The sequence below is a fragment of the Symphodus melops genome (genome assembly GCF_947650265.1).
Source record: "Symphodus melops genome assembly, chromosome: 23".
Taxonomy (NCBI): Eukaryota; Metazoa; Chordata; class Actinopteri; order Labriformes; family Labridae; genus Symphodus; species Symphodus melops.
The window spans coordinates 8,572,451-8,584,803 of NC_136713.1; the positions used below are offsets into that span (position 1 = coordinate 8,572,451).

The 12,353-nt window shown below is 44.4% G+C and overlaps 1 protein-coding gene across 5 annotated transcripts in view; it reads right to left on the bottom strand.

Annotated features, from left to right (window-relative positions):
* The window catches only part of LOC306818339 (uncharacterized protein), a 43,703-nt gene that overhangs the window by 13,993 nt on the left and 17,357 nt on the right, over window positions 1–12,353 (bottom strand). For 4 of the 5 annotated variants that reach the window (XM_079335885.1, XM_079335884.1, XM_079335887.1 and 1 more), the window contains exons 2-4: window positions 11,076–11,148; window positions 6,000–6,058; window positions 630–809 (exon numbers count right to left, since the gene is read on the bottom strand). In XM_079335885.1, coding sequence (XP_079192011.1) covers window positions 630–768 — 139 coding nt within the window. In that variant the 5' untranslated portion in view covers window positions 769–809; window positions 6,000–6,058; window positions 11,076–11,148. The remainder of the gene's footprint in view (window positions 1–629; window positions 810–5,999; window positions 6,059–11,075; window positions 11,149–12,353) is intronic. The other variant, XM_079335883.1, reaches the window with a different exon arrangement.

The window sequence follows — 12,353 nt, forward strand, 5'->3', positions numbered from 1 at the left end:
ATGTTGTGTGTGTGTGTGTGTGTGTGTGTGTGTGTGTGTGTGTGTGTGCGTGCGTATATATCCCACACTCTTCTTGGGTTTGATCATGAGCGAGTTTGGGCTTAGTAACCAGTGCAGATGCAAAGCAGAAAGAGCACCAACTTACCTCAGATGGTGTTAAAAGATAACAAATACAAACACAATGTAGAACTCAGAATCTATCATAAATAAAAGTTAGTGATAAAAACACAAATCACATAAACAATGACAATGTAAAATATAGAAATAAAAACACAGTCTGACTACACGATTTCCTCTACACTAACCTGTCTCCACTGTCACTTCCTCTTTCTACCTCTCTGATTTCCCTCTTTTTTTGTTAGGCTTTGCAGACAACTAAATAAAGCCCCTCGTGTTGTTTTTGTTAGGTCGTTGCAAGTGATCCATGGTTTTACATTTTTAAGTTTTATTTTTTCTTTACCTTCTGCCGCACTGCTAAAGAAACGGATCTGTTTCAGGGATTGACTGTTTTGCACCACGAAGGCAATCAGATTTACCCAGAGCTGCAGACTCATCCAATCAATGTTAATAATCCACTGATGCATGCTCTTACACACTTGCAAAACACACCCGCGCGTATGTGTTTTTACCTGTCGTTCCAGGGTGTGCAGCTGCCCCGCCATGGTATCCGTTCTCCCTGTACGCAGAGCTGTAGGCGGAGTAGCCATTCTCGCCGTTCTCCTGGCCGTTTGAGGCCCAGTGCTCGTCTGGCTGTCGACCGTCTGCCATGCCTGCCTGCTGGGACGCCGGGGGAGGGGACGCGTCACCTGCTGGAGCAAAGGAAAAGGAGAGATGAGTTTTGCAGAAGAAGATGAAGGGAAAGAAGTTTTAATTTAAATGGTTAGCAGAGAATGAGAGGAATCCAATCTGCAGCTGATGCTCAAAGAGAGCCAACACATGTTACAGAAGTCAGCCACCAGAGGGAGTAAGATGCAACGTTTGTTTTTCTCTGCCGGCACATCCAACTCGTCTTTGTCTCAGCATCCACGTGCTAAGACAGGAGGCAGGGGGATATCCACATCAATTCTGTATTCATTTACACACATTGAGAGAGGATGCAAGAGCCAAATCATTCTATAAAGTGGACTTTGTGTGTTTTCCCTCTAAACTCAACAAGGGATGTCAGCTTTGGATTTTGCACAGACAAGCATCAGCCCAAAAAACAGAACAACAAAAAAAATACATAATACATGTTTGTAAGCATATTTTGTCCAATTAAGGCAAACGTGTTTAGATTCACTGCAGCAGGCAGTGGAGAAAAAGCCTTTGAACACACCCTTCATATCCCCCTCACCAGTGATAAGGGAGGCTGTTACTATGGCAACCAGCACAGGTCTTATGGGGGTCCGGCAGATGGGTTTGACAGGCTTGCCCCATTCACACAACAAAGTGCTTCACACACACACACACACACACACACACACACACACACACACACACACACACACACACACAATCCATGCAAACAAGTGCATCACATGAAAGAGAGGCAGAGGCTTTTGTCTTCAGTTGGATTTTAATAAAGTGCAACGAGCTCTTTTCACCCAATTATAACAGCCAATCGAGTGTGCACTACTAAGGTATCTACATTTTAATCAAGCATGTACCCTCATAAAAAGACCCCCCCCCCCCCCACTTCTCCCTTTAGAGGAAATACAAAATGTTGCTTTTTAAATAAGATTAGCAGGGGGCCCTGTTTCGCCTGGCAGGATAGCTAAATAGCTTCATTAGCATCAAACAGCTGCAGCTAATTTCATTGTAACAAATTATCACCGGGATTCATTTCTTCCTCATCCAACAGCTCGCTTCTCCGGCCCCTTTATTCATCCTAAGAACTGCAGCTTTCTCTTTTACCTCCATTTTCTGCACCGAACAATCCTGAACTCTGACCACGTTTGTTAACAATGAGCTCAATGCTTTGCTTAAACTGCCATTTAGCATTTTCCTTTCACTCTTTCCTTTAAGTATGCACTTTATAGGGTGTGATCATTCTCACTACAAAATAGTGTCTCTTGACTCTTCCTATTTAATCCATCCTAACCATGTCTGCTTTGTTGTTGATGAAATGCACAAAGAAAATCCTACAAATGATAGCCTTTAGTGAATATGAAAATGAATTAAACAAGTAAAATTGGATCTTTTTCCTGCTGCTTTCAGTCTTTATGCTAAGTGAGGCTAACAAACAAGCAGAATTCTGTATATTTAGCCATCAAATTATTAGCAAAAAAAAATTATTATTTAATTATTATTTACTATTTCAAGAACTTTTCTTTTAAAACATTGTTATCTTTAACACGAAAGAAAGTAAGAGATCTAAAATATTAGCATAATCCTTTTCTGAAATATCTCCTATGCTCATTTCTGTCTCTCTCTTTTGCTTCCTTGCTCCTCGTTCCTTTCAGAGTCTATCGCCTCTTCCTCCCTGCAGCGCTGCATGACGACAGGCTCGCAGTGATCCCGGCTAATGTCTGCTGCAGTGGGAAGACGTGAGGATCAGAGGAGAGGAGGAGATAGACCCACTGACACTCTCATATAAATATATATACTGGGCCAAACTGTCTGAGAATGAAAAGCTTAGCCCTGGGCTCCGTCACAGACGGGGTCTGGTCCCAGCTGTTGCTAAGGAAGAAAACTGGTGCTCCGACAGGCACACTGTGCTGATGCTGGTTTTGCATTGCACTGACCTGCTTTCAGCTGTTTTGGCAATGTTATGCCACACTTCACGCGTTGAGGGTGTCATAAACTATGTTGGCTGCTTACATAAAAATCCATTGTGTTCCCATTTGATTTAAAAAGCACCACCAAAGTATGAGTGGAAAATAAAGACAGAACCCATTGATTGTCTCACAAATTTAAACACAGGCTCATTGTGTCCCCTGATTGTAGAAGAACTCCACTTTTCATACACAGTAGGCTGAGATGAACTGGTTCCAGTGTTTTGATCTGAGTGAATCAAATCTGACTCAGTTGAACCAAAAAGGTCAGTGACAGTTTATTATTACTTTTAAACACAGGAAACGTTTCTTTTTTAATGCCTCTTTGTTTATGTTTTTGTCCTGATGTCTCGGGCTAGCCCACTCTTCAGGACCTTGCTCTCCAGGCGCACCCTGTCATCCTCTGACTATACAGTTAAAGCAATGCGACATTAACCTCTCTCGCTGCTCCCTCTTAGTTGTATTACAATTCTTATTGTGTTGAATAAAAATAATGAAGTGTTTAAGGAGTATCTTTTCCAAACATATGAAACACTTTCGATAGATAAATAGATACTTTATTGATCCCGAAGGTAATTCAAGACTTAAGGCAGGAAGTTCAACAAGATTTACTGATGCCTTATTTTAAGTTCAGAGTTCATTATGCTTTGTAACTAGTTTAGCAAGTGTGATCAAATAATAAATGACATTTTTTTTAGGGGGACAACAGGTAAAAACAACTTCATTAACTTCCTGACATGACATTTGGTCTAATCTATTTCCTCACGAACAAAAGCATGATTCAATATTAGGCCAGAAGTCTCGCTGTTAGCCCTCGTCTGCTCATCATGCGAACCAACACACTGTCCTGATCTCAAAAGGGTTAAACCAACAAGCGGCAGGAGACCACAAAAAAAAAGAAAAAAAAGAACGTCAAATCTCATTACATCTTGGCATTGAACCTGCCAGCGTGATGGCTCACAGAAAAGCCTAGAAGGTGTGGCAGGAGGCCTGAGGCTCGTCTGACTTGACGCGTGTCATTTTTCTTTTGTCCCCCCCACCACCTTTCGGATTGACTTCACTCTACCTTCAAGCCTCGGCATCCTTCTTCCCCATCGACTCCACCCCACTCTCTCCCTAATCCGACCTCACTTCTCATCCCCATCTGCGTCTCGCCCCGCCACCAACCCCACCCCCAATCTGGGTCAGTCATCACGCCTCTGTGGAGCGCCGCTCACATCGGAATGTCAGCATCCATTTAGGAGGGAGGCTGGAGTCCCTGGCAGACCGTCTCAGTAGGCCAACCTGGCCTTAATCCCCCATGTGAGAGCGAACAAGTGTGTGTGTGTGCGTCAATCTATAAGTAACCACTGATGATGAGCTCACTTTCTGCCTTCAGGTTGCATATTCAAGATTTGGACTTATGAATGTCTGACTTATCTGCCCTTAAATTGCATTTTTGAATCAACACTTTAGGAAATCCTCTTTTCTGATTGGACACATTTGGAAAATGTTGATAACCTCAGAGGAATATTTTAAGGAAAAACCGTGATCAAATATGATTAATTTTTCTGGCACAAGAACAAAAAAAAGCAAATCTGGGGTAGAATAAAACTTTGATCCTATTCACCTTTTGCCCAATATTGCACAAAGACTTCTTGAAGACAGATTTGTGAACGACTATCCATGAAAAACAGCAACATAACTGTTTAGTAATATTTAAAGGACATTTAAATAAATAAAAAAAATCCTCAGTTGACTGTAAACAGCCTTGTTAACTTGCTTTAAAGTCAACAACGGAGAGAGAAAAGGACATCAGGACAGTCGAGGTCACCATATCCTGCAACACCTCAGAATCTAGTGGCCTCCTCCTCCAAAGCAGACGATTATGTTTCCCTGACTCAGCGAGACACGGAGGGAGGACTTGGAGTACGATGAGCCGCTGCAAACCAAGTGTGAATGAAGTGTGCGCACGGTGAACACCAGCAGCGTGACGAGCATGGCAAAACATAAACGAACACTCATGTGGAAGAAGTGCTGGTGTTATTCCACATCTTGCAGATTAAGTACCATAATAACAGTGATATAGGTGCACCTAGATTATGCCACTGACACATGAGTCCTTAAAGAGGTGCTGTGTGGCTCTATTGCAAAAACAAATAGCAAAGTGCTTAAAATCAAGGATTAAATCCCTTTAATTGACTAAAATGTAGCGTTAGCGTAGCTTTTTTTTAATCACACTTCAATAGGAAAAAAGTTCACTGCAGGTAATTTGTGAGATTTGTTGCTTGATAGAATTTTCGATGCTTTAAGAGACTTTTTAAGAATGACGTTTTTGCACGCTGATATTTTTCTCCTTGAGGACGACTGAACAGCCTGCTGAGACTTATTCCCTCCTCTCACCGCGTGCGTTTCATTCACTTTAGTTTCAGTCCTCCAATCTCATCTGATGAGATATTTCCTGGCACACACACACACATCAGCCCCGCCCCACTCTGATGTCATTGTTCCCATGGTGATGTGAGTGTGGGAGGGGGTCAGTGGAGGATGCTGGCTGCAGAAAGCTGACTTTGACCACGTTATGGATCTTGAAATAGGTCACCAGATCCTCCAGGCGCAGACCCCCCCCCCTCCGCGGGGGTCCGTCCTACAACCCTGTACTGACACAAATGAGAGCCGAGCCTTTTAAAATCATCGATACACTGATGATGGCTGCTTGGCTGGTGATGTAACGTTAGACTTTAGGCTGCTGTTGATGGGGGGGGTTGCTGCACCGTTCAGAAAGCTAGAAATGTAAAATAAAATGTAAGAAAAATATTTCAATGGGTCGCGAACAAATGCATACCATTAAGACAGACCTCTTAGACTGGGAGCAAACATATTGTTAACCAGAGCTAAAAATAGACAAGAGATCCTGTTCTCGAGCTCATGACTGTTTGGGTTGATGTCATGTTTCATATTCTGGACCGTGCTCTCTCTCTCACTCACTTTCCCACATGTTGCGGAGCATAATTCTGCAGCTATTACATGTCCACAAAGAGCCGAGCTAATCATCTGGCTGAGTGCAGCCACTTAGATGGAACTCCTCCCCCCCCCCCCATGAGTCATGGGAACAGTGAGTGTGAAATGTCACGGAGAAGAAGGAGAGCATAGTGAGCCGTGTGGCAGCAGTCCAGACGTCCACGTTTCAGGGGGTTAAATTGAAGCGAGATAAGCTCCTCTTGAAGCTGCATTCAGACACGACTTCACCATTGGCGGCTGACTTACCTCAGAGAGCTGCCTTCACGTAGGGCTGAGAGGAGCTGGGCTCGGGGGTGTGCTCAGACCTGCATTCAAAACAGAGAGGGACTACATGTTAGGACACCAACAAAAAAACCCACAAATAAAATCTAAGTGGCAGGGGAGGAGTTCAGGCTTAAGAGCGCCATAAAGAGAGACAGAGTTGCACATTTACGTCGCTTCAGAGCATCCTGTTAACTCTGAAACAGTGCTAAGGGACCACGGGGGGATTCTGGCGCCAAAACAGGCCTTTGGACAGAAGAAGAAAAAAGAGGGAGGAAAAGAGGGGCCGAGGAAAGATTCTCCAAACAGGAAGCAGGTTGATTTATCACTGACAAGAGAGAGAGAGAGAGAGAGAGAGGGGCCTGGAGTTAAAAGAGAACATTTCACAGAAGAGGAAATATTTCTCTTAACTCATCTTTCTGCTTTTCTTTTTTTTTTTTTAAACATGGCTTGTACTTTGAGACCTTCATATTCCGCTGGCTGCGGTAATGCTGTCCTGAGAACTTTGCAATTGTGTGTGTCTTGACACACAGATGAAGGTTTCTCCTCCGTCTGCATCCTGTATCTGCACACGTAGACACCAAGAATGACTCGGGCTGATATCGCAGCCTCAGAGAGAGGAGGCTTGGAGGGGGACGAAAACAGAAAGAAACACAAAGAGGGAGAGAAAAGGGACGAAGGCGAAGGAAAACAAAGTAGATGGAGTAGTAGTGGAGAGATATTTTATGTGGTTACAGCCCAGCTCTAAAAATATCAGGAGAGACAAGAATAGAGCGATTGAAGACGTTTGTAAATGATCCCTCGCTCAAGCAGCATGTGGCCTCATTCGACAATATCATCCATTTACTTCCCACACAACTTGGGACCGTGTTTTTTAAAATCACGATAAATAAAGTCATTCAGAAGTGGAACTCGTGCTCTTTATCCAAAACAAGAAAGTGGAGAAAATGAGCAGTGATTTGGGGAGGAGGGGAAAGAATGAATTCATGAGGGAATTAGTGACTTCGTCTTCTTCATCTTCTTCTGGAGGGCTCATGTGATTGTCTGCTTGTTTATTTTTAACGCCCGCCAGACAAAAAAAAGTTCACTGCAGCTTTAACACCATCACAGTTGCAAGATGACCGTCAGCTCGACGAGGCATCCCCTCTCTGTCGATGGAAACGGTTAGTGTACAACAAACAAACACATTTGTCCCGAGTCTCGACAAAGGAGGGAACCGCTGACACAGTTTTCGCCCCCCAGGAGGAAAAAAAAGAGGCCAAAATGGGTCAAACACAGAGCGAGGACAGAGGAGACGGAGACGAGGAGGTTAAGGAGGTCAGAGGCTGACCTAATCCTCAGATTTGACTTCATCATCGAAGACGAGTCTTAACAGGAAATGAATCCTTAACTCAGCGACGGGCTAAAAGGCCGATAAACCTCGCTGAACTTTGCTGAAAGGAGCCCGCCAGATGAGAGACGACATCACAGAAAAGTCTTTCCAGTATTATCGGGTTTGGGTTTTATTGAGCGCTGCTTTCGGCATTACAGGCTTCCCTTTAATTCTGCTGTATTGATCTCTAACTCTGCTAATCCTGCAGGACATTCATTATCCAAATCTCACCATCAATCATTTGGAAAGCAGCCTTTGGAACAAAAGATGAAAAGATGTATCACACATCACATTATGCCAGAACGGGTCCATTCCTCACAGTCTGAGGATTGATTTTTATTCCTAAAACTCCCCCGTCAAAAAAACAACAACCTTTAACCAACGGCTGAAAAAGATGTACTTCTGCTGTCTGATTTACAAAACAACAGAAAGAGCCAGAGCTTGGATTATAGCTCCTCAAGACGTGGTTGCTTCTGCCAGAACTAGAACTAACTGGAATTGAAGAATAAAAAGTGGCTTTTTTTTTTTTGCTGATTCATGCTAGTAATGTTGCTGCGGACGCTCTTATTGGTTTGTTTTGACTTAGTTTAGGTCCATCCATGCTTCTATTTTGGCCATCGACCCCATTTCCTCATCTATAAATCACAGAGGCAGCCTTCGTCTTACTCCACAAACACACAGCCACCCACTACCTCGGGCTGCTGCAGGCCTCCATACAAACACAAACACGTGTGTTTAATGGATCGAAGACATGAAGAGTTGCAGACAAGGTGAGGAACGACGAGAAACGTTTTAAAGGAAACTAAAAGTAACGGAGATACGCAGCTAAGATTCTTCGTTTTTCACACCATTTGATCTTTTACATTTCAGAGCGGTGTCAGCAGCTCATCATTGGCACGTAGTGAGGAATTGCATCTGTGATTCACTTCTTCTTTTCTTTTCTTTTTTTTTAAAATCACGACTCCTTAAGAAAGTCGTGAAGTCCTTTGTTAGGGAAGGGCCTCTGGTGCAATGTTCCAGGTGAACAGAGAGACGAGAGGTTGTTTTCTACACCTCCACACTTTGTGCAGAGAGTGACAGAGCGACCTGCTAAACGAGCCAAACCCTGCAGGGAGAGAGTTTCATTAATTAATGTCAGGGAAGAATACGTAAGAGATGAGCAGGCTCACTCTGAATATGATTGTTGCCACCGTTTGGAGAAGAATTAAACTGATATCTGAGAGCAGATATTGGATGCAAAAATCAAACACTCTGTCGCCGGTGATGTAACGTACGAGCTCCAACACATGCGAGCAGAATGAAATATGTAAACCAGGCAGGACCAGGTGTGTGTTTTTTAGCCCCCGAGGCGACAGCTGCACTTTAAAGTGAAGACAGGTGGAAGAACCGGTCTGTACTGTTCATACAAATGTAGGTTTCTAAATGTTGATTCATCAATCAACATGAGTGCACGCCGCTGTCTGAAAGGGAACCTGCAGGCTAAGACTTTACAGCCATGAGGAGCTATTCCACTCAAAGACACTCACAAAAAGATTGGATTTTGTTGGAAATCTGCGGGCGTGAAGTCGTCTGGAAGATTTTTGTGAATTCGAGCAATTTAAAAATATCAGACGGAGACGTCACGTGATGATGCAGATGGAGAATTCTCGCAGCATTTTTAACCCGCGAACCCGCTGAATTTCAAAGTGTTTGACCCCAGAGTGATCGCACTTTGTAATCGTTCCGGTTTTTCGATTGAGCTGCATGCGTCTCATTTCTTTGACGTCCAGCTGCACACCCATCAAGTATCACTTCTCGACAGACACTTGGGGGCATTTGTCAAGGTCGATGGGTGGTGTCTGACTCGACTGCAATGCTAATCTCTTCTCAGTTTGGCCTCACTGAATAACCATTATACATTCTTCTAGGCGGTAACAAGAGACTTCCAACGAGGCACTTTTGAAAAAGGACGCTCTCAACTTGAGCACGGCGGTTCCTTCCTGGAATAACAGACAGCCAGTGAAACAATGACATCCTCTTTCACATTTGGCATTTTGAGATTCTAACGCCTACATTTATCTCCTTTACGTTCAAAAGTCTCGCATGACTAGCACTGGAAACGGGCGATGTCGACTCCTGAACAATGTCCCTCCCTCCCACTGATTTTGCCCTGCAAACTCAGCAACAGTTGGTGAACCGCCTGCCACGGTGGCCTCCGAGGGTAACATGACCTCGCTCTGAGGGCATGAGCTCGGCCGACATGAAAGACGGATGCAGGAAAAAGTAGAAGAGGGGGCGATGGAAGATAATTGGGGGGACAGGCCTCCATTTGTGACCCTAAAAATGAGGACAGAAAGAGGGGCTGTGTACCCCATTGTCCTCCCCTCCTACGCCACGATGGCATGTCATCCGAAGTTGGTTCCCATGAAAGGACAGCTCGCCTCGGAGCTGCCCATGCAGGCAGGCGGTGACAGAGATAGATAGCGAGAGGAAAGAAGGATGGAGGTGAACTGGGGGGCACGTCAATGTGGATGTGACAGACACCCTGGTGGCTTCTGGCACAGTGTCAAATATAGAAACACTTATCCGTCTGGAGACCGACAGAAATACATTTACAGCCTGAAAAGATTCACAAAGTTTGGCGCAAAACCCCAAAAGTTCCCTCACTTCAAACTCAAACGACCCAGATTACATGAAAAGTAGGGAACATTAGATGGAATTCATCAGCTTTTGTGTGTTAATCCTGTGTTTACTTCCTGTACAAGTCACACATCAGAACGAATGTTTGCTAGCTAGCTAGCCAGCAGTCCAGTTACAAAGCTAGCAAGTGAATAACTGTCAGATTCTGTAATTGTACTTTCTTAGAGAATATTACATAGAGTATTTAACCAAATCAGGAACCAACAAAATAAAAGGCTGGGCAGCAAATTGTTTGAGATTTCACCTCCAGCTAACATTACGTTAGCTAAGGTTATATTCAAACCTAAACAAAGTGGGAGGGGAAGACATAAACAGCATGCTAGGAGGGGGGGAAAAAGGTGAAGTCTGGGAGTCAGAGTTGGCGTCACTCCATCAACACCTGCTCAGATCGAAAACCGCACGCCTTAAAACTCCACCCAGCCGGAGACGCCGACTCTGACAGGCAGCGCGATGTGTCCTGTGGTCTCGCTTGGCTTGGTATCACTCCCACGAAGAAACCACCAACAGTCTGTTGGCTATGAGTCGGTTACCGCCAACAGCCACACGCCATCCAAGCCCCAGCATCTAAATATATCACGAATGCCCTTTGTTTGCAAACTATTATGTTGTTTAACAGGTCTTAAGGGTTTATTAGCCTTGTTTTTACACACAGCAGCACTCCACTCTCCATCCTTCTGGCTGAATAATCACTGATGTCTAGACAGGGTACGTCACAAAGACTACAGGTCACCAAAACACAGAAACAACCCCTGCCTTATCACATCAGCTCTTTTACTCTGTTGTTTTTAAATGCTAGCAGCAATTAACTTGAATAATTAGAAGCCATGCAAACAAAGGAGAGTTAATGTGAAAGGAGACTAAAGATCAGAGGAAAGCTCGAAGGAAGATGAGTTTATATCAATAAACAGAAAGATGTAATCTGTGGTTTTAAATGCTTTTGAAGTGTTTATGCCTTACTAAATTGAATGATTATGCTCAAGGCTGCCAAGCAAAGAGAGAATGTGTCTCACCTGGTGGGGGAGGGCAGTTACTCCAGCTTCTTGAATGTGAAGAGGGCTCAATGGGAGGGCAAGACAGCGGCTTCTGCACAGAGACAAGAGAAGAAGAAGAAGAAAAAAGGTTGAGCGACAGGAAAAAAAGGAGCTGATGCTTTTTTTTTTTCGCCGGCGAGCGGAGCCGGCAAGCACACCGCTACAAGCTCATGAAAACACACACACACGCCGAACACAGCCAACCGGCATGCTGTCTCACGAAAAATCTCCACCCACCCCCACCGCCTTTCTGTGATGCTATTGCACCAGTGCACACTCTGCGACCAAACCGGTGTCTCTCTCTCTCATACTGGGAAGGGTGGAAAAATGGGGGATGGGAGAAGAAACGTGTGTATGTTTATGTGCGAGCGTCAGTCACATTAATTCATGTCTGAAATGGATATGCAAGCTAATTCACCCCTGAGGGAATTGAGGTCCCACTCCATCCAAAAAAAAAAGCACATTTTATTCACCTCTCAGTGTTCATCTCATCCGTAAAAATTCTCCTCTACTCTTCAAAGAAGTTCACATTATGAATGCATGACACATCCAAACATGACGAGTGTAGAATGAGTGTGTGTGTGTGTGTACAAAAAGAGGGGTGCTGGGTTTGCCCCGTGCTGAATAATTGCTCTGTCCTTGGGCTCATTTGCAGGCATGGCCCACTGCAGCAGCAGCACTGAAACAAAGGCAGAGAGAGGGGAGGACGAGGGGTGGGGGGGGGGGGGGGGGGGAGAGAGAGAGAGAGAGAGAGAGAGAGAGTGCAAAGGCCGGACGTGCAGAGCAAAAGCACACATCCCCAGTAGCACTGAGCGATTGCAGAAAGCCTGATTTCCCTCTCCTTACTGCAGCCTCAAACCACATGAAATCAAATATATTTATAGTCCAAAGGCTTACAATGTATCCAGTGTTTAACCATCAGTCAGATCAAGCACTACAGTTGTCAGAGTTGTGAATAAATTCAGGAATTGAGAGGTGAGCAGATGAAGATAAATTATGAATGAGTACTGCTGGATAATTTGACGTGTATTTGGATTATGCAACATTAAAGGGGACACATTATCCACCTTTTCAAACAGTCCCCCTGAGGTCTAAATGAAACATCTGTGCTGTGCTTTGGTCCAACTATAACATGAATCAAGCAGCAGAGGAGGTTTGTCACCCTGTAGAAACCAGCTCTCTCAGAACGCTCCGTTTGTGGTGTGGTCTCTTTAAATGTAATGACCCTGCCCCCTGAGATTTCCCAGTAGACATCAC